The following is a 21864-nucleotide window of genomic DNA, read 5'->3' as shown; positions in this document are numbered from 1 at the left end:
TATATTATTCTTTCTTTTAATATATTATTTTAAACGTCACTGAAGTCATTCAACTTTCCTACCTAGTTTCCTACCTTGGAAGGAAGTCTGGGGCCCTCTAGTGGTCATTGAACATACCTGCAAGTGTTCTTTAGAGACCGCAATAAAGAGTACCTCATGGGAAAAAAAAAATCGACAGTAGTTAACAATGAAAGACGAGTAATTTTTGATCCCATTTAAAGTGTGCCATGAGCCTAACATATGATGTTTGTCAATAATTTTTCAAGTCAAGAAAAAAGCAGTTTGTCTGAGTGCCACTTAGTTTTGTGTGAAACCCCTTAGTGAACTACGTCTCTCGTCTCACACGATATATGTCACCAACACCAACATGCTAGCTAGCTAACCTAACTGTGCTCGACATACAAATGTAACGTTATCTTACCTGATGTGTTTTATCCAGAGATTCCTGGGGTGCGTTCCAAATCTCATACTTTTTCTTTTTACTTTTAGTAGTACTACAGCTGCCCTTAAAAAGTGCATACTCTTTTTACTCTTTTTTATCAGTTACCTTAGAGATAAATAAATCCATTCACACATGAAAATACACTGCTGGCTGAGGCCACGATACAAGGTGCAAGGCCCCACTTGCTACTAATTTGAAATTCAGTATCCTGCTCAAGGATACTTTCACATGCAGACTGGAGGAGCTGAGGATCAAACCGCTGATTTTCCGATTAGTGAACAACTTGCTCTACTTGAGCCACAGCCACGTACTGTGTTTTCATTCAAAACAATAAATTTGATGGCGTGAAAAATGCTGCATGTGTACGGCAAACCTTATGATCCGTGAAACTGTGATGTTTCACTACAGTTGGTATGAAAAAGGACTCCCAAAGTTTGTGTGAATGTCAGTAAGAGTCTTGATTTTGGAAAATATCCTCTTGATCCTTGTAACTCAGAGTGTCTGTCACACTTTTTACTACTTTCCCTGAATGTAACTCGGAAAGGGAAACCAACTCTGTCTCTTAAATTATGTTTAATTACAACTAATTCACAAAAACAAATATGTGATGAGGGAAATATAATAAAGATGTTTCACCAAAACATGAGCTGGAGGAAACTGCAGTGACTCTCTCAGCTCTGTGTTCATGTCAGAGAAACATCTTCTGCTTGTATACAGAAAGAGTCGACGTGTTTATTCATATTTAACTGAATCCATCTTTCACCAACATGAACCAGCAGAGTGTCTGCTGTTTGTGACTGTTCTTTAAATCCTTCAGACATGTTCCTTCATCACCATGCACACACACATTTTAGCCCTTTTTTTTGGCTCAATCCCACATACACCGTCCTGCTGACACTATGTGGATTAATCCACCACTGAAAATAGTCCCTAAAAAAGTCATGATATCCCCTGTTAGTCTGATTTAAAAAAAAAAAAAAAAAAAAAACTACAGTGAGCAACTGTTTGAGGAATTTACTGAGTAAAATAAAGAAACTGCTGATTCGTGTGTGTGTGTGTCTGTGTGTTTTCAGGGAACATGGGACAAGCTCCTGAACCTGACTTCAACTCCTCCCTCTGGCTCCGCCCCTCCCTTAACACCTCCTGTCAGCCTCCAATCAGTGCGGCCTGTCCCTACACCACGGCTCAACTGGTCCTCATCGCAACAGTAACCACCTCCGTCAGCATCGTCACCGTCCTGGGCAACACACTGGTGATCTTGTCCATCAAAGTGAACCGTCACCTGCAGACTGTCAATAACTACTTCCTGTTGAGCCTGGCGGTGGCTGACCTAATCATTGGACTGTTCTCCATGAACCTGTACACACTGTACCTGCTGCGGGGCCGCTGGACCCTGGGGGCCGCCGTCTGCGACATGTGGCTGGTTGTAGACTATGTGGTGAGCAGCGCCTCCGTCATGAACCTGCTGATCATCAGCTTGGATCGGTACTTCTGCATGACGCAGCCGCTCAGCTACCCGGCGCAGAGGACGAGCACAGTGGCCAGTCTGATGATCGGCGCTGCCTGGCTGCTGTCCTTCGTCCTGTGGGCCCCCGCCATCCTCTGCTGGCAGACGGACAGAGGCAAACGTGTCATCCCTGATGGGAAGTGTTACATTCAGCTCCTCGCCAACCCCGCCGTCACTTTGGGGACGACGCTTCCTTCTTTTTACCTGCCGGCACTCGTCATGGTTGGCCTGTACAGCCGCTTATCTGCCGCCAGTCGCAGTCGACTGAGCATGCTCCAGACAGAGCAGGGCACGCTCAGGACATCTAGTCCATCCATTAAAGACTTCCTGTTGAAACGACGGAGCTGGGTGGCCAGTGACCCGGGCTCAGACCTGTCTCTGTACCAATCAGAGTCCAGCACTCCGAAGCTCAGGAGAAAACGTAAAGTGTCCAAATGTCTTGGTGACACATCAGATCGTCAGCAGTGTCACCCTCGGACCACCGTCTGCCATGGTGGGGACGAAGACCTCAACAAAATGGAAAATGGCTCCTCATCCAACATTGACCTCCACAGGGTCGCCTCTGCAGTCTTCTCCTCCTGTCCGAGCTTCAAGTCTCAGGAGAGACGGAGACGTCGAGTGATGGCAAGGGAGAGGAGGGTCACCAAAACCATCCTGGCCATCCTACTGGCCTTCATCCTCACTTGGACGCCGTACAACATCATGGCGGTAGTAGCCGCTTTCTGTCACGTGTGCATCCCGGAGGTTCTGTGGACCACAGGTTACTGGCTCTGTTACATCAACAGCGCCATCAACCCTGGCTGCTACGCTCTGTGCAATGTCACCTTCAGAAAGACCTTCTGCAACCTCCTGCGCTGCCACAGCAGGACACTGCGATGAGACTGTACCATGGTGGCAGGACACATTTTAGTCCTGAAATGATATTTGAAAATTTATGTCTGGCACTTGAGTGGAAGGATCTGTTGGTTCCAGGAGTTTTTACAGACGGACTGTAAAGTTTAATGATTTACTGTTGTTTATATTCTGACAATCACTTTAATTTATTTTAACTTAGAAGTCAGACTGTTACCATCTGTTTGGCAGGTGGCTCTAAATACTACAATACCCATGAGCCTCAGCTGACGTTACTGTGAAGAAGAAGTCCTGAAGTCAACTGGTTACAAAACCGAACTGACCCAGAATTCAAAATACAAACAATATGAACTTTCCTCAACACTCTTCAGTTTGCTGCATAACACTTACAGCATTTGAAGCTCTGTGACTGGATGTTTGTCACTGAAATGCCCCTTGGGAGTCATAGTTGACTTCTCTCTGTTAGTTGTGACATCTTGCACCTTTGATATTTTCATGGACAGTTGTTCATCTTTTGATCTGATGATTCAAACCACAGAGTTTCTTGTTCATGTTGAGACTTGAAGAGAGAAAACTGTCAGTGATCAAATTTTTGAGAGACCACAGACATTTTCTGAGCGGCTTTATCAGTGAGATATGTGCCAGCAGAAAGAAAACAAACCAGAATGACAGAGTTTATCAGTAGATCAACATGTGGAGATGTTTTTGTGTTTTAAAATGTTTATTTTCAGCCTGTTAGCCGCTCAGAGACATGAGCTTTCTGTAGACTGTGGATGTTTTACACTGAAACTGCAGGACACACTGTGTTAAAGGTTGTTTGATGAAGAATTTATCAGACTCTGTGATCAATACTGGTGATTTGATGTTAATAGTTACAGTGGTAAGAACTGATAGAGCTGCTGACTTTGGATGGCAAAGTGTTTTTATCTGTTTAGAGAAAAAAAAAACATCAAAGAGTCTCTGTTCATGATCCTGTGTGGCTGATCGATTAGACTGATTAAATTCTATATTCACATGAGGGAAACGTTTCCTGTTTACATTGCAGTAATGTGATAGAAATGGATAACCTTTGCTCCTCTTGAGCAAATATGATGGAAAAAGTGTGGAAACAAGTCATTAAAAAAGTCCTAAATGGTCAAAATATAGTACTTCATACAAAAAAATATATAAAAACAGTCACAGTATAGAGGAAGATACAAAAAAGTCATAGTATAGCATGTCATAAAAGTGTCATTGAAAAGGTTACGTTGTAGTGTGTTATGAAAAAAAATAATTAAAACGTAATATATCCTTAAAAAATCAAAAGAAAAACTCCTAATATAGTATGTGATGAGAAAGTCATTAAAAAATCATAGTACAATCTGTCAAAATATCACTAAAGAAGTAAAGTAACGTAGGTTATAAAAAAGTCACACAAAAATTCATAGTATAGTATGTCATAAAATGTTTTTCTTCAAAACAATTACTCTGTAGTATGGCAATAAAAATTTCATTTAAAAATGTTGTCACATACTATTTGACCAAAATAGTCATTTAGGAAATCATTGTATATTATGTTACAAAAAATTATTTAAAAAGGTTTACAATATTATGGTACTAAATATTTCAACTAAAAAAGTCATAATATAGAAACTCATTGAAAGGTAAAAAAAAAAAAAAAAAAAGTCAGACTGAAATATTTTCACATATTTCATGGAAAAAAATCTTTAAAACAAGTCATAAAAAATCCTAATGTAGTATGTTATGAAAAAAAAATGTTAAAAAATGTAAAGTAACTTTAAAGTAAAGTAAATTTTCTTAAGAATATAAAGTACAGTACAGAACTCATACTAGTCATAGTACAGTATGACTATGACAGAGTCATAGTACAGTATGGTACCAAAAATGTCATCAAAAGGTTATAGTATAATATGGAATCAAAAATCTCGTCCAAATATCATAGTATTGTATGGTATCAAAATTTCACTAAAAAGTCATAGTATAGTAAGGTAACAAAAATCTCATCAAAATGTCATAATATACTATGGTATCAAAAATTTCACGAAAAAGTCAAAGTATAGTAACGTATCAAAAATCTCATCAAAAAGTCATAGTATAGTAAGGTATCAAAAATCTCATCAAAAAGTCATTGTATAGTAAGGTATCAAAAATCTCATCAAAATGTGATAGTATAGTATGGTACCAAAAAATTCACTAAAAAGTCATAGTATAGTAAGGTACCAAAAATCTCATCAAAATGTGATAGTATAGTAAGGTATCAAAAATCTCATCAAAATGTCATAGTATAATAAGCCATCAGAAATCTCATCACGAAGTCATAGTATAGTAAGGCATCAAAAAATTCACTAAAAAGTCATAGTATAGTATGGTACCAAAAAATTCACTAAAAAGTCATAGTATAGTAAGGCTTCAAAAATCTCATCAAATTGTCTTAGTATAGTATGGTATTAAAAATTTCACTAAAAAGTCATAGTATAGTAAGGTATCACAAAATCTCATCAAAATGTCATAGTATAGTGTGGTATCAAAAATCTCATCAAAATGTCATAGTATAGTATGGTACCAAAAATCTCATCAAAATGTCTTAGGATAGTACGGTATCAAAAATTTCACTGAAAAGTCATAGTATAGTATGGTATCAGAAAATCTCATCAAAAAGTCATAGTATAGTAAGGTACCAAAAATCTCATCAAAATGTCATAGTATAGTATGGTACCAAAAATCTCATCAAAAAGTCATAGTATAGTAAGGTACCAAAAATCTCATCAAAATGTCATAGTATAGTATGGTATCAAAAATCTCATCAAAATGTCTTAGGATAGTATGGTACCAAAAATCTCATCAAAATGTCATAGTATAGTATGGTCCCAAAAATCTCACCAAAATATCATAGTATAGTAAGGAATCCAAAATCTCATCAAAATGTCATAGTATAGTATGGTATCAAAAAATTCACGAAAAAGTCATAGTATAGTAAGGCTTCAAAAATCTCATCAAATTGTCTTAGTATAGTATGGTATTAAAAATTTCACTAAAAAGTTATAGTATAGTAAGGTATCACAAAATCTCATCAAAATGTCATAGTATAGTGTGGTATCAAAAATCTCATCAAAATGTCATATTATAGTATGGTACCAAAAATCTCATCAAAATGTCATAGTATAGTATGGTATCAAAAATCTCATCAAAATGTCTTAGGATAGTATGGTACCAAAAATCTCATTAAAATGTCTTAGGATAGTATGGTACCTAAAATCTCATCAAAATGTCTTAGGATAGTATGGTACCAAAAATCTCATCAAAATGTCATAGTATAGTATGGTATTAAAAAATTTCACTAAAAAGTCATAGTATAGTATGGTCCCAAAAATCTCATCAAAATGTCATAGTATAGTATGGTATTAAAAAATTTCACTAAAAAGTCATAGTATAGTATGGTACCAAAAATATTATCAAAATGTCATAGTATAGTATGGTATCAAAAAATTCACTAAAAAGTCATAGTATAGTAAGGCTTCAAAAATCTCATCAAATTGTCTTAGTATAGTATGGTATTAAAAATTTCACTAAAAAGTCATAGTATAGTGTGGTATCAAAAATCTCATCAAAATGTCATAGTATAGTATGGTACCAAAAATCTCATCAAAATGTCTTAGGATAGTATGGTACCAAAAATCTCATCAAAATGTCATAGTATAGTATGGTATTAAAAAAATTCACTAAAAAGTCATAGTATAGTAAGGTACCAAAAATCTCATCAAAATGTCATAGTATAGTATGGTACCAAAAATCTCATCAAAATGTCTTAGGATAGTATGGTACCAAAAATCTCATCAAAATGTCATAGTATAGTATGGTATTAAAAAAATTCACTAAAAAGTCATAGTATAGTAAGGTACCAAAAATCTCATCAAAATGTCATAGTATAGTATGGTACCAAAAATCTCATCAAAATGTCATAGTATAGCATGGTACCAAAAATCTCATCAAAATGTCATAGTATAGCATGGTACCAAAAATCTCTTAGGATAGTATGGTACCAAAAATCTCATCAAAATGTCATAGTATAGCATGGTACCAAAAATCTCATCAAAATGTCATAGTATAGCATGGTACCAAAAATCTCATCAAAATGTCATAGTATAGCATGGTACCAAAAATCTTATCAAAATGTCTTAGGATAGTATGGTACCAAAAATCTCATCAAAAAGTCATAGTATAGTATGGTACCAAAAATCTCATCAAAATGTCTTAGGATAGTATGGTACCAAAAATCTCATCAAAATGTCATAGTATAGTATGGTATTAAAAAAAAATCACTAAAAAGTCATAGTATAGTAAGGTACCAAAAATCTCATCAAAATGTCATAGTATAGTATGGTACCAAAAATCTCATCAAAATGTCATAGTATAGTATGGTATTAAAAAAATTCACTAAAAAGTCATAGTATAGTAAGGTACCAAAAATCTCATCAAAAAGTCATAGTATAGTAAGGTACCAAAAATCTCATCAAAATGTCATAGTATAGTATGATACCAAAAATCTCATCAAAATGTCATAGTATAGTATGGTATTAAAAAAATTCACTAAAAAGTCATAGTATAGTATGGTATCAAAAATCTCATCAAAATGTCATAGTATAGTAAGGTACCAAAAATCTCATCAAAATGTCATAGTATAGCGTGGTACCAAAAATCTCATCAAAATGTCTTAGGATAGTATGGTATCAAAAATTTCACTAAAATGTCATAGTAAAGTATGGTACCAAAAATCTCATCAAAATGTCATAGTATAGTATGGTACCAAAAATCTCATCAAAATGTCTTAGGATAGTATGGTACCAAAAATCTCATCAAAATGTCATAGTATAGTATGGTATTAAAAAAAATTCACTAAAAAGTCATAGTATAGTAAGGTACCAAAAATCTCATCAAAATGTCATAGTATAGTAAGGTACCAAAAATCTCATCAAAATGTCATAGTATAGTATGGTATTAAAAAAATTCACTAAAAAGTCATAGTATAGTAAGGTACCAAAAATCTCATCAAAATGTCATAGTATAGTATGGTACCAAAAATCTCATCAAAATGTCTTAGGATAGTATGGTACCAAAAATCTCATCAAAATGTCTTAGGATAGTATGGTACCAAAAATCTCATCAAAATGTCATAGTATAGTATGGTATTAAAAAAATTCACTAAAAAGTCATAGTACAGTAAGGTACCAAAAATCTCATCAAAATGTCATAGTATAGTATGGTATTAAAAAAATTCACTGAAAAGTCATAGTATAGTAAGGTACCAAAAATCTCATCAAAATGTCATAGTATAGTATGGTATTAAAAAAATTCACTAAAAAGTCATAGTATAGTAAGGTACCAAAAATCTCATCAAAATGTCATAGTATAGTATGGTATTAAAAAAATTCACTGAAAAGTCATAGTATAGTAAGGTACCAAAAATCTCATCAAAATGTCTTAGGATAGTAAGGTACCAAAAATCTCATCAAAATGTCTTAGGATAGTATGGTATTAAAAAAATTCACTAAAATGTCATAGTAAAGTATGGTACCAAAAATCTCATCAAAATGTCATAGTATAGTATGGTACCAAAAATCTCATCAAAATGTCTTAGGATAGTATGGTACCAAAAATCTCATCAAAATGTCATAGTATAGTATGGTACCAAAAAAATTCACTAAAAAGTCATAGTATAGTAAGGTACCAAAAATCTCATCAAAATGTCATAGTATAGTATGGTACCAAAAATCTCATCAAAATGTCATAGTATAGTATGGTACCAAAAATCTCATCAAAATGTCTTAGGATAGTATGGTATCAAAAATTTCACTAAAATATTATAGTAAAGTATGGTACCAAAAATCTCATCAAAATGTCATAGTATAGCATGGTACCAAAAATCTCATCAAAATGTCATAGTATAGCATGGTACCAAAAATCTCATCAAAATGTCATAGTATAGTATGGTACCAAAAATCTCATCAAAATGTCTTAGGATAGTATGGTACCAAAAATCTCATCAAAATGTCTTAGGATAGTATGGTACCAAAAATCTCATCAAAATGTCTTAGGATAGTATGGTACCAAAAATCTCATCAAAATGTCATAGTATAGCATGGTACCAAAAATCTCATCAAAATGTCTTAGGATAGTATGGTACCAAAAATCTCATCAAAATGTCTTAGGATAGTATGGTACCAAAAATCTCATCAAAATGTCATAGTATAGTATGGTACCAAAAATCTCATCAAAATGTCATAGTATAGCATGGTACCAAAAATCTCATCAAAATGTCATAGTATAGCATGGTACCAAAAATCTTATCAAAATGTCTTAGGATAGTATGGTACCAAAAATCTCATCAAAATGTCATAGTATAGTATGGTACCAAATATCATCAAAATGTCATAGTATAGTATGGTACCAAAAATCTCATCAAAATGTCTTAGGATAGTATGGTACCAAAAATCTCATCAAAATGTCATAGTATAGTATGGTATTAAAAAAAAATCACTAAAAAGTCATAGTATAGTAAGGTACCAAAAATCTCATCAAAATATCATAGTATAGCATGGTACCAAAAATCTCATCAAAAAGTCATAGTATAGTATGGTACCAAAAATCTCATCAAAATGTCTTAGGATAGTATGGTACCAAAAATCTCATCAAAATGTCATAGTATAGTATGGTATTTAAAAAAAATCACTAAAAAGTCATAGTATAGTAAGGTACCAAAAATCTCATCAAAATGTCTTAGGATAGTATGGTACCAAAAATCTCATCAAAATGTCATAGTATAGTATGGTATTTAAAAAAAATCACTAAAAAGTCATAGTATAGCATGGTACCAAAAATCTCATCAAAATGTCATAGTATAGTATGGTACCAAAAATCTCATCAAAATGTCATAGTATAGTATGGTATTAAAAAAATTCACTAAAAAGTCATAGTATAGTAAGGTACCAAAAATCTCATCAAAATGTCATAGTATAGTATGGTACCAAAAATCTCATCAAAATGTCGTAGTATAGTATGGTATTAAAAAAATTCACTAAAAAGTCATAGTATAGTAAGGTACCAAAAATCTCATCAAAAAGTCATAGTATAGTATGGTACCAAAAATCTCATCAAAATGTCATAGTATAGTATGGTATTAAAAAAATTCACTAAAAAGTCATAGTATAGTATGGTACCAAAAATCTCATCAAAATGTCATAGTATAGTATGGTATTAAAAAAATTCACTAAAAAGTCATAGTATAGTAAGGTACCAAAAATCTCATCAAAATGTCATAGTATAGCATGGTACCAAAAATCTCATCAAAATGTCATAGTATAGCATGGTACCAAAAATCTCATCAAAATGTCATAGTATAGTATGGTACCAAAAATTTTGTGAGAAAGTCATCACAAATTAAAGTCATAGTATAGTAAGGTACCAAAAACTTCATTTGAACGTAATAGTATAGTATGTTGGTAAAAATTTCAAATAAAACGCATAGTATGGTATGGTATCAAAAATGTCATCCTAAAGTCATTGTATAGTATAGTATCAAAAATTTCATTAAATAGTCATAGTGTAAGTGTAGTAGTAGTATGTTTTTCTTAATGAAAACATTGGTTGTATAATACGGTATTAAACATTTCATTCAAGAAAAGTCATAGTAAGTCATAAAGTTATAGTATGTCATAGATTTTTTTTTAAATGTCATAGTCAAAAAAATACAGTATGTCATAAAAGAGTCATGAGACAAAATAGTATGTCATGAAAACAATTTTAAAAAGTGATTGTATAGTGTGATGTAAAAAATATTGTTTTTAAAATTATAGTATAGTATGAGACAAAAAGCTCATAGAAAGACCATTAAAAAGGAAAAAAATAGAGCTACAACTAAAACACTGAAATGTTTTCATTTGATCATTGTCTCCACTAAAGTGAAGTCAATTTCTATTTTTTCAGCAGCCCCATTATTATTACCTGTTTGTGTTACATTCAACAAAGAACAGACCAAACTCTTCACCAAAACACTGTACAGTATTTATTTTGTTCATTTATACAAGTCTCATCTTGCAACGTCAATAATCTATAGTTCAAAAAATAGATTTTATAGAGGATTTTCGCCATTACAGATTCATCCAAGCCTTTCTAATTTTTTGCATATTTTAAAGGAGGTTCTGAACCCTTCTGAAAACAGAACTCTTTATGAACCAGTGACTGACATCTGAATCATCAGGAGAGTTTTCAGAGTGGATCAGAACTGTTCTTGGATGTTAATTTCACTTCAGCTACTGTAAAAAGCTTTTAGGACTAATTTTACTGTTAAAAACAAACTATGAGCTACGAGGACATTATTATTCATGTTATTATTATCTAGTGGAGGATTCTGGGAAAGCTTTCCACACTGTAATCCAAATAAACACAAGAACATCAAATCAGAGTAAAAGTCAAAGGAGGCCAAAAATCAAAGGTTGGTGTGTTTTGGAGTCTCTGTGTTTTTTTTGTGTTTGATGAAGGAGGGAAGACGATTGTTCAGCTGGAGGAGGAGAAAGAAATCCTGCCGTCTTCTTCTGTTCATCCTTTAGTTTGGCTTCTTGTCCCCTGGAGAAACAAAGGGAAACATAGGTGGTTAATCCACACCAGTGATCCATCGATCAATACAAACCACTACTCCTATTGACTCATCAGTCCCTCCAGAATCTCCCCAAGGCTGTTTTATTATTATGATTATGATTATTATTGTTGTTTATTTTAATTATTGCCATTCATTTTTGGAAGTTTGATCAGTGTGATACATCAACTGCCTTAGAAGACGATTTCAAGTCTTCTCACCAAAATCACAAGGAAGGAGACTAGAGCTCGATGTTTATGTGACTTTAGGTAATAAAAGCGTTTCTGAATGAGATTGTTTTTATGCAGAAAATTTGGAATTTATATTTTCTGAGCTGTTTGCTGTTTTTTACAGGGAAAGATTTTAAATAACTAAAAATTCTTCCAAAAACTTGAAATCGTTTGTTTGAATTTGTGTCAATTATTATAATCACAATTTTGTCAGTTCCTAGAGGGCCTGAACTGTACATTAATCATCTATCATCTTATTATTATATTATATGTATTATTAAATTGGGATTTGTCATGCTGTTTTTGAACAAAACTTTTTTCCCCCTCAGTGTTGATGTTGTTGAGCTGTATGATGACATCAGGGGGCGTACTGTCCCTTTAAACCACAAACATGCTGATTAAATCGCTTGAAAAACTGAATTTGAGAGCAAAAAAATAAATTAAATAATTACAATTGTTTTAAATTGTGCCTTTTATTTTTAAGCCTCTGCGTGTGATGCAGAATAACCATTGCTTCACCCAGCTTGGTCTTGGCAAGGTGCTGGAAACATCAACAAGTCCAGACTGGTAGAAAAAGATTTCCGCACACTTACATCTATACAAGTATGCAGTCTCAGTCTTTACCAGCCTGTCCATTGTTGCCAAACACTGCATAGGAGTTAGCATGCAGAAATCTTTTCCTACAAAAGGCTCTGTAAGTAACTTTTTACATGTATAAATCTTTTTTTATTGCTCATGGGTTACAGGTTGTAACTTAAAACTGAGACCTTACAGACTTTCTGGGCTGCCTGCCGACTGATTTCTGTGTGATGGACTCGGGACGAGTGACGTTAAGTTACATACAGAACCTTTAACTTTGAAACATTAATAATAATAAAATCCAGATTGTTTTAAAGCTAATTACATTTGAAATTACAGAGTGAAATTGCTCATTGCCTTCAAATTGTCCTTAAAATGTCATTTTCGAGTTACTATAATAATAATTGAGTTTATTTTAATTCATCTGATATGACTGTAACCAATAACCAACGCCTGGCTAAGGTGAACTGTCAGCTCTCACCTCTGGGCCTCTTCACTTTGGGGGAGCAGGGTTTGGACACCTTGACAGTGGTTTGACACTCGGCGTTAAACAGCGCTCGCTTCAGAGTTCCTGACCGGCTCTTGGTGTTGGTGTCAGCGTCGCAGGCTCCCCACGGGCCGAACTTATACTTACAGTCACCTGAAGGAAAAAGAAAAGATATACTCGAAATGCAATTTTTCCACACACATGCACAAACAGGACCTATACATGCAGTAAATGGAGGGATGTCAGGATGAGGGGGCTGCCTGTGGACAGGCGCCCTGAGCAGTTGGGGATTTGGTGCATTGATCAAGGTTTGGAAGGGGAAGTGAACCAGCAATCCTCCAGTTCCCAACCCAAATGCCTTTGGACTGTGCTACTGCCCCCGACAGTTAGAAGACATGCACAGTGTACACAGTACAAATGAGTTTTGTTTTCTCTCTCCATGACTCCTTTGAGCTTCCGTAGATTCAAAATGACTGAACAGCTCTGAGACAATTAACAGTATGTTCACATGCTGCTCTCTGGACCCTCGAAACCCAGCGGACATAAGCAGCGTGCATTCATCAGGGGTGGAGGACGTATTCAGATCATTCATTCATTCATTTTCCGTAAGGCTGGAGCCTATCCCAGGTGACACTGGGTGAGAGGCGGGGTACACCCTGGACAGGTCTCCAGACTATCACAGGGCTGACACACAAAGACAGACAACCATTCACACTCACATTCACACCTACGGACAATTTAGAGTCACCAATTAACCTGCATGTCTTTGGACTGTGGGAGGAAGCTGGAGCATCTGAAGGAAACTGACGGGCTCCCCCACCCTGGGTTCAAACTAGGAGCCCTCTTGCAGTGAGGTGACAATGCTACCCACTGCTCCCCCGTGATGCCCGTTTTCAGATCCTTTACTGCAATATTACTAATACACACAGTAAAGATATTCTATGGCAGTTTAAGTCCTACACTGAAAATGTTCCTTCAGTAAAAGTATATAAGTATGATTGAACTATTAACTAATGATTAATGTCATCATAAACTGACTGTTTGGTTTGTAAAAATACTTAATATACTGAGAACATAACATGCAAATTGTTGAACTTTTCACACAACTGATAGTGAGACAACTCTATCTCCATGAGTGTGTATTAAGTGTGTATAAGGTGTCTGAGTCTTACTGATGGCCTTCTTCCAGTTGCAGGGGATCTTGCAGTGGATCTTGTCGGTGCGATCTTTGCAGGTGGCCTCTCTCAGACCTTCTCCACAGTCCCCATGTTCTGGGACACACTTCCCGAACTGAGTCTCTGCGGTGGAGCACTCTGAAGCAGGCCGGGATTTATCATGTTTACCACCTGCAGGAGAAAAACACAACTCAGGACTCTGCACAGGGAAGCTCAGATATCACAGTGAAGGGACACAAAGGTAAACTGGTCTCTGAGTGGAGGGAGGGGGATTTTAATGTTGAAGTTTCTTCGTATGAAATTTAATCATTAACATGTATTAGCTCCTGTTTGCAGTGTAGAAGAAAACTTAAAAACATGATGATCCTCAGGCAAGTTCTGCAGCCTCTTTTTTTCTGATTTCTAAGTGGATTTATGGATGTTTATTCTGGATGGACATCAGAGATTAAGATATCCTCAGGAAGTGGAAGTCTGACTGACTGTGGAAATATGTGTTTCATGTCTGTGTCTCCAGATTTGACTGAGTTATGAAGAAGAAGAAAAAGAGTGTGACAGAAATTACAGTGATCAAGAGTTTTAACACACCCACAAAAAACAAACAACCAAGAACAAGATAAATCTAATAAAAGTTAAAAAGTCTGTATTCGTAGTAATCACACCAACAGTTGGATGAGATCTTGACATTGTGTGTGTTGGGGTCAAAGAAAGAACACCTCCAGAGATTGAAACATGAGCTCAAGTCTAAGGACCAAACCAACCGGTAAGACCCCCCGTTTATAATGCTCACTGAGGTTCTCATAAGGAAGTCACTCATTTTATCACAACAGGAAAAACCTTAATGTTTCTGTAGCTGAGCGCTACAAGCGCTTCATCTGGAATAAGCAATTAAAACTTGTCATCACAACAACACTACTGCCGTACGTTGATCTACAGATCTGCTGTTATTTAAATGTCTGACCTTTGTGATTTTTGGCTCTTCTGTTGGCCTCGGCGTTGAGCGTCAGCGCCACAAGCAGCAGCAGCGTCACTGAGAACAAACTTTGCATCCTGCAGAGACAATAAAATAAAGAGACCGTCATTAAACATCCACAATTGAAGCACAACCAATTAGAAAGATATAAACACATTGCAGACATGATGCAACATTCAACCAGGGGCATCATGGCGTAGCAAAGCGCTCAGGGTCCAACGTGTCGGGGGATGTTTTTAACTGCATTTTTTTGAATAATTATCATTATTGAATAATATTATTACTGTCTGAGTGATAGTTTGACGGGATATTTTTATTAAATCGAAAGAAAAAAAACGCTGCAAAACACTACAGAGACACAGACAACTTCAAAGAGACGCAAAACTACAAAGAGACACAAAACAACTTGCAAAACAACTACAAAGAGACACAAAACTACTGCAAAGAGACACAAACCTACTACAAAGAGATGTGAAACTACTGCAAAGAGACACAAGACCACTGCTAAGAGATGTAAAACTACTGCAGAGATGCAAAATTACTGCAAACAGACACAAGACCACTGCAAAGAGACACAAAACTACTGCAAAGAGACACAAAACTACTGCAGAGATGCAAAACAACTGCAAAGAGACAAAAAACTACTGCAGAGACACAAAACTACTGCAGAGATGCAAAACAACTGCAAAGAGACAAAAAACTACTGCAGAGACACAAAACTACTGCAAAGAGACACAAAACTACTGCAGAGACACAAAACTACTGCAGAGATGCAAAACTACTGCAAAGAGACACAAGACTAGTGCAAAGAGACACGAAACTACTGCAAAGAGACACAAAGCCACTACAGAGACACAAAGCTACTGCAGAGAGACACAAAATCACTGCAAAGAGACACAAAACTACTGCAGAGATGCAAAACTACTGCAGAGATGCAAAACTACTGCAAAGAGACACAAAACTACTCCAGAGATGCAAAACTACTGCAATGAGACACAAAACTACTGCAGAGACGCAAAACTACTGCAAAGAGACACAAGATCACTGCAAAGAGACAAAACACTAGTGCAAAGAGACCCAAAACTACTGCAGAGATGCAAAACTACTGCAACGAGACACAAAACTACTGCAAAGAGACACAAAACTACTGCAGAGACGCAAAACTACTGCAAAGAGATACAAAACTACTGCAAAGAGACACAAGACTAGTGCAAAGAGACACAAAACTACTGCAAAGAGACACAAAACTACTGCAGAGACGCAAAACTACTACAAAGAGACACAAAACTACTGCAGAGACACAAGACTAGTGCAAAGAGACACAAAACTACTGCAAAGAGACATAAGACTAGTGCAAAGAGACACAAAACTACTGCAAAGAGACATAAAACTACTGCAGAGATGCAAAACTACTGCAAAGAGATACAAAATCACTGCAAAGAGACACAAAACTACTGCAGAGATGCAAAACTACTGCAAAGAAACAAAAAACTACTGCAAAGAGACACAAGACTAGTGCAAAGAGACACAAAACTAATGCAAAGAGACACAAAACTAATGCAGAGACACAAAACTACTGCAAAGAGACACAAAACTACTGCAGAGATGCAAAACTACTGCAAAGAGACACAAAATCACTGCAAAGAGACACAAAACTACTGCAGAGATGCAAAACTACTGCAAAGAGACACAAGACTAGTGCAAAGAGACCCAAAAGTACTGCAGAGATGCAAAACTACTGCAAAGAGACACAAAACTACTGCAAAGAGACATAAAACTACTGCAGAGATGCAAAACTACTGCAAAGAGACACAAAATCACTGCAAAGAGACACAAAACTACTGCAGAGATGCAAAACTACTGCAAAGAGACAAAAAACTACTGCAAAGAGACACAAGACTAGTGCAAAGAGACACAAAACTAATGCAAAGAGACACAAAACTAATGCAGAGACACAAAACTACTGCAAAGAGACACAAAACTACTGCAGAGATGCAAAACTACTTCAAAGAGACACAAAATCACTGCAAAGAGACACAAAACTACTGCAGAGATGCAAAACTACTGCAAAGAGACACAAGACTAGTGCAAAGAGACCCAAAAGTACTGCAGAGATGCAAAACTACTGCAACGAGACACAAAACTACTGCAAAGAGACACAAAACTACTGCAGAGATGCAAAACTACTGCAAAGAGACACAAAACTACTGCAAAGAGACACAAGACTAGTGCAAAGAGACACAAAACTACTGCAAAGAGACACAAAACTACTGCAAAGAGACACAAAACTAGTGCAAAGAGACATAAAACTACTGCAAAGAGACACGAAACTACTGCAAAGAGACACAAAGCCACTACAGAGACACAAAACTACTATGAAGACATACAAAACAACTTGCAAAACAACTACAAAGACACATAAAACAACTTCAAATAGACACAAAACAACTACAGAGATGCAAACAAACTACAAAGAGATGCAAAAACAACTGAGAATAGATATAAAACAACTGCACGGGATGCAAAAACAACTACACAGAGACTCTGAAGATAAAAGAGGTGTCTCTTTCAGTCTGGGGGTCCTGCTCCTATGTGGGGGTGGTGTTGGTAGTACATATCTGTGCCCAGGGGCCCGTCTGTTTGTTAATCCGTCCATGACAGATTTTCATGCTACACCGCTGCGTTGAACCCTTCGACCTGAGTGAGAAGGAGTTTCGAATCAGGAGATATTTGTGTGAATTCACAAATAAAGTTTATTTTTTATTTACTGTTTTTAATCTGATCTTGTTTTACAGCTGACACTGCAGCGTGATCCGGCCCGGCCTGGTCTGCTCGGGCCAGATGGTCCAAATTTAGTCCAAATCAAATCTGCTCCCTTTTCAGCTCGGCCCCCCAAATCTCAGAACGCTTAAGCCAAATAATCTGACTATTGTAGTGCGAGCAGCAGCAGGATTATAAAAGTAGGCTAATGTATTCTGATATTGTTCCTGTTCTCACCACACACACACACACACACACACTCTGTTATCATTCTGCACATATTTTCATTTATTTCTCTCATCATGATTAAAGTGTTCCTCCAGTGTTTGATGACAGCGACAGCATCCATCAGCTCAGAGGAGAAACATAGCGCGGGGCTCTCAGCTCTACTTGGAAAAAGAGAGTCAATTACCCATAAAGCACCTCTCTCCCTCTCTGTTGTTATTGTGCTGAGAAATGACAGACTCCTCTTTCAGGCCTCCATTAAAGCAATGGTCCTCTTTCACATGTCAGCTGGCAGAGCAAATCCTGCTCTTCTCGCTCCTCCTGCGGCCTTTTATGAGGAGAGAACCGGCTCTCAGCAGGCCTCCAGTCTGTCCTCCATCAATGAAGAAGAGGAGGAGGAGGAGAAGGAGGGACGGAGCGGGGGGGGGCAAGCAGCGTCTGAAAGAGCCCTTTAGATTTCCCCTCAAAAGAATACTGATTCATTGGCCCAAAACAAAGCCTCTTCTAGCCTGGTTTCATTTCTCTAAAGCCCAACACAGATTCCACGCCACGTCTTAGGAGCTGTGACCCCCCCACCAAATTCCCCCCCCCCGCCCTGAATAGAAACTTATTTGCATAAGAAAACAATGAAATCTTAGCATGAAGAAAAGGAGTGGGATGCTCCCTTTGGTTCAAAACTAGGAACAACATTTAGAGGAACTTCCTCCTGAATCTCAGGGTTCACTCTCACATCCGGAGGCGAACATGAAACACAGTTAAACATGTAAGGAGCTTGTTTTCAGAGCTCCGTGTTCAGAGGACTGAGGCTCTAAAAGAAAACCTGACATCTGATCGCTGTGACGAGGAAATGAGGAAACAAGGAAGTGGACATGTTTAACAGCACAAACATGAATCCAAACGTCTCCTCCAATCAAAGCTATCTTAGAAGTGTCATTCAGAGATTTAGATTTTTCTCCCAAACTCTTGTCAGCTGATAGAAAATAAACTTTTAGAGAATAAGGTGCTGCTTCGATTAAAATAAAATAAAAATCTAAAGTTATATATGCATCAAAGAACTTCAGCTGATTATAACAGAACTGAACAACAACAACAACAACAACAACATGAAGAACACGTAAACTGAGCCAGAGGCATAAACATCTGCACACCTGACACCTTCAGTTCCTCTTTAAGAGGATGTGGAAAATCACATCCTCCAAAATGATTTGATTAGAATGCTGAATATTGAATTAATATTTCACACACATGAACTCATTTCTTTCTTCTTAGTATTAAGAGACAAACTTACAACTGAAAACAGTCAGTGACAAAAATAAATTCAGAAAAATCACGCAAAACCAGAAAAAACAACATGAAATCAAACCACAAACAAAGTCTAGCACATAAGATAAAAATAAAAAATAAAAATCTCAAAAAGTGGAGTATTTTTAAAAAATACAAATTAACAGTGAATTTCTTATTAACTCTCAGCTACAGTAAATGTTTTCCCATCTTTCGAGATGGTTTTTACTTGTTTCATTATTTATGATTTATCTTATCTAACGATTATTTTCATTACTGATTAATCGACAGATACATTTGTTGATTAATCACTGTTTTCAAAATGTCAGACAGTAGAAGAAACAGAAAAGCCAGAGCTGTGATATAAAAATAATTTTGCTTGTTTTTTTTTGTCCGACCAACAGTTTAAAGAAAATGAGTTAAATAATCTACAGAATAATTTAATATAAATCATCATATTTAAAAACAATCAGAGTTCTGCTCGACAAAGTGATTAAGTAATAAAATGATTTATGTTAAAAGTTGCAGATTGATTTTCTGCCGATCGACTGGACGATGAATCTTTATAGACTGTATATAAATGTTTATAATGAAACACAGGTTTGATGAAACGTGTGATAAAGGTGATAAAAAGATAAAAACTTACTTGCTGAGCTCAGAGGAGCAGCCAGTCGAGCTGTGGAGTCGTCGCCTTCTGTCGCTGCTTCAGCTGCTGCTGCTGATACACCCCCTCCCCTCACACACACACACACACTAACACAAAACACACACTGCATGCACACACTGCATATGGACAATGGTGAAACCAGCCTCATGGTGACATCACAAGCTTTAATCCAGACCCAGAGGAACAAAACAAGCTCATTAACATAGAGTGAAGTGTGTGTGTGTGTGTGTGTGTGTGTGTGTGTGTAGTGTGCTTCACATGTCACATATACGTAGAAAGGTGTCATATATAGAACAATGTCATATAGAAAGAGTGTGAGCTATGCCACCATACAGGTTGGTGTGTGTGAGCTAATATTTACTCACACTGCTGTAAGAGCTGCCTGTAGTGGAGAGGTCAGATGAATCACAGGTGTGTGTGTGTGTGTACAGGTGTGTGATGGGGAACGCCTGGTTTAACTGGGACTGAGTCACACAGTGGACTGGATCAGAGTTCACTCAGGAAGTCACAGTGTTCATCAGCACATTGACTTTAACTGAAGTAAAAGCATCAGTAACTCAGTATAAAATACTCTGTTACAGTTAAAGTACTCCATTTGAAGTATTACTCACACAATGTACTTAAAGTATCAAAAGTAGAAGTACTTATTGTGTAAAATGGCTCTGTACAAATATTTATTTCACTCAGAGTAAAATGATTTTCTCTCGGTACTGCCCGCTGAGTTCTCTGCGTGTTCGTCTCTGAGTTCTCTCTATGTTCAGTGCATTCGGTGTGTTCTCTCTTTGTGTCCTCCTCTCTGAGTTGTCTATGTTCTGTATACTCACTATGTTCTCTCCATGTGTCCTATGTTCTCTTAGTGTTCTGTGAGCTCTCTGTGTTCTCCTCTTGGAGGGGAACTGTCAGCAGAACAGCAGCAGAGGAAACAGTCTCCAGCATTCTGATGGCTCAGTCATGCGTGGAGGCCTTTGTGTTAAAGTCTGCAGCTGAGAACAGAGAGGAGGAGGAGGAGGAGGAGGAAGGAGAACCCTCCTGTTCTCCTTCATATCATCCTTCAAGTTGCAGAACTCCTGAAGTCTCTGAGAGTAAATGCATTGAGTTTATGGAACCTTAGGAACCAAAGTACCTGAGGAACTAGGGATCCAAGGAACCAGAGGGACTGAGAAACCAAAAAACCCAAGGAACCTGAGAAGCCAAGGGATCAGAGGGAGCAAGGAATCTGGAGAACTAAGGAACCAGAGAAATCAAGGAACCCAAGGAACCAAGAAATCTGAGGAACCAGGGAATTTCAAAAACAAAAGAACCAGAGGAACCAAGGAACCTGACAAAGTAATGGACTAGAAAAACTAAGGAACCTGTGGGACAAAGGAACCTGACAAACTAATGGAGAAACTAAGGAACCTGAGGAACCAAGGGACCTGAAGAACTAGAGAACCAAGAACCCAAGGAACCAAAAATAAAAAAATAAAAAAACTAAGGAGAAACTAAGAAAGCAAAGAACCTGAGGGGTCAACGGACCAGAGGAACCAAGGAACCTGTGGGACCAAAGAACCTGACAAACTAATGGACAAACTAAGGAACCTGAGGAACCAAGGAACATGAAGAACTAGGGAACCAAGAACCCAAGGAACCAAAAAAAACTGAGGAGGAACTAAGAAAGCAAAGAACCTGAGGGGTCAAAGGACCAGAGGAACCAAGGAACCTGTGGGACCAAAGAACCTGACAAACTAATGGACAAACTAAGGAACCTGAGGAACCAAGGGACATGAAGAACTAGGGAACCAAGAACCCAAGGAACCAAAAATAAAAAAATAAAAAAACTAAGGAGAAACTAAGAAAGCAAAGAACCTGAGGGGTCAACGGACCAGAGGAACCAAGGAACCTGTGGGACCAAAGAACCTGACAAACTAATGGACAAACTAAGGAACCTGAGGAACCAAGGAACATGAAGAACTAGGGAACCAAGACCCCAAGGAACAAAAAAAAAAACCTAAGGAGGAACTTAGAAAGCAAGAATCCTGAGGGGTCAAAGGACCAGAGGAATCAGGGAACTGTATGATTTA

General features: G+C 36.9%; 2 protein-coding genes across 2 annotated transcripts; one reads left to right on the top strand and one right to left on the bottom strand.

The window, feature by feature from the left end:
• The first annotated feature begins 1414 nt into the window (after positions 1-1414).
• chrm4b (cholinergic receptor, muscarinic 4b) lies at positions 1415-2908 on the top strand. The gene has a single exon (XM_033635771.2). It carries the CDS (start codon positions 1521-1523, stop codon positions 2826-2828), a length of 1308 nt encoding a protein of 435 aa, XP_033491662.2. The 5' UTR covers positions 1415-1520; the 3' UTR covers positions 2829-2908.
• Positions 2909-10837: 7929 nt separating this feature from the next.
• On the bottom strand, positions 10838-19912 carry mdkb (midkine b). The gene is made up of 5 exons (XM_033634563.2): positions 19784-19912; positions 14860-14948; positions 13899-14072; positions 12721-12879; positions 10838-11420 (listed from the first exon to the last, which is right to left on the bottom strand). Exons 2-5 carry the CDS (start codon positions 14945-14947, stop codon positions 11401-11403), a joined length of 441 nt encoding a protein of 146 aa, XP_033490454.2. The 5' UTR covers position 14948; positions 19784-19912; the 3' UTR covers positions 10838-11400.
• Between the last annotated feature and the right edge of the window lie 1952 nt (positions 19913-21864).

This window comes from Epinephelus lanceolatus, chromosome 5 (assembly GCF_041903045.1).
Source record: "Epinephelus lanceolatus isolate andai-2023 chromosome 5, ASM4190304v1, whole genome shotgun sequence".
Taxonomy (NCBI): domain Eukaryota; kingdom Metazoa; phylum Chordata; class Actinopteri; order Perciformes; family Serranidae; genus Epinephelus; species Epinephelus lanceolatus.
This window is presented reverse-complemented; position numbering and strand designations above follow the sequence as displayed.

Excerpts from the sequence above, each read along its gene's own strand:
- chrm4b (XM_033635771.2), top strand. The coding sequence starts at position 1,521 with ATGGGACAAGCTCCTGAACCTGACTTCAACTCCTCCCTCTGGCTCCGC.
- mdkb (XM_033634563.2), bottom strand. The coding sequence starts at position 14,947 with ATGCAAAGTTTGTTCTCAGTGACGCTGCTGCTGCTTGTGGCGCTGACG. Across the intron at positions 14,073-14,859 it reads AAGAGCCAAAAATCACAAAG|GTGGTAAACATGATAAATCC; the intron begins GTCAGACATTTA and ends TTTCTCCTGCAG. Across the intron at positions 11,421-12,720 it reads CAAAGTGAAGAGGCCCAGAG|GGGACAAGAAGCCAAACTAA; the intron begins GTGAGAGCTGAC and ends TTGTTTCTCCAG.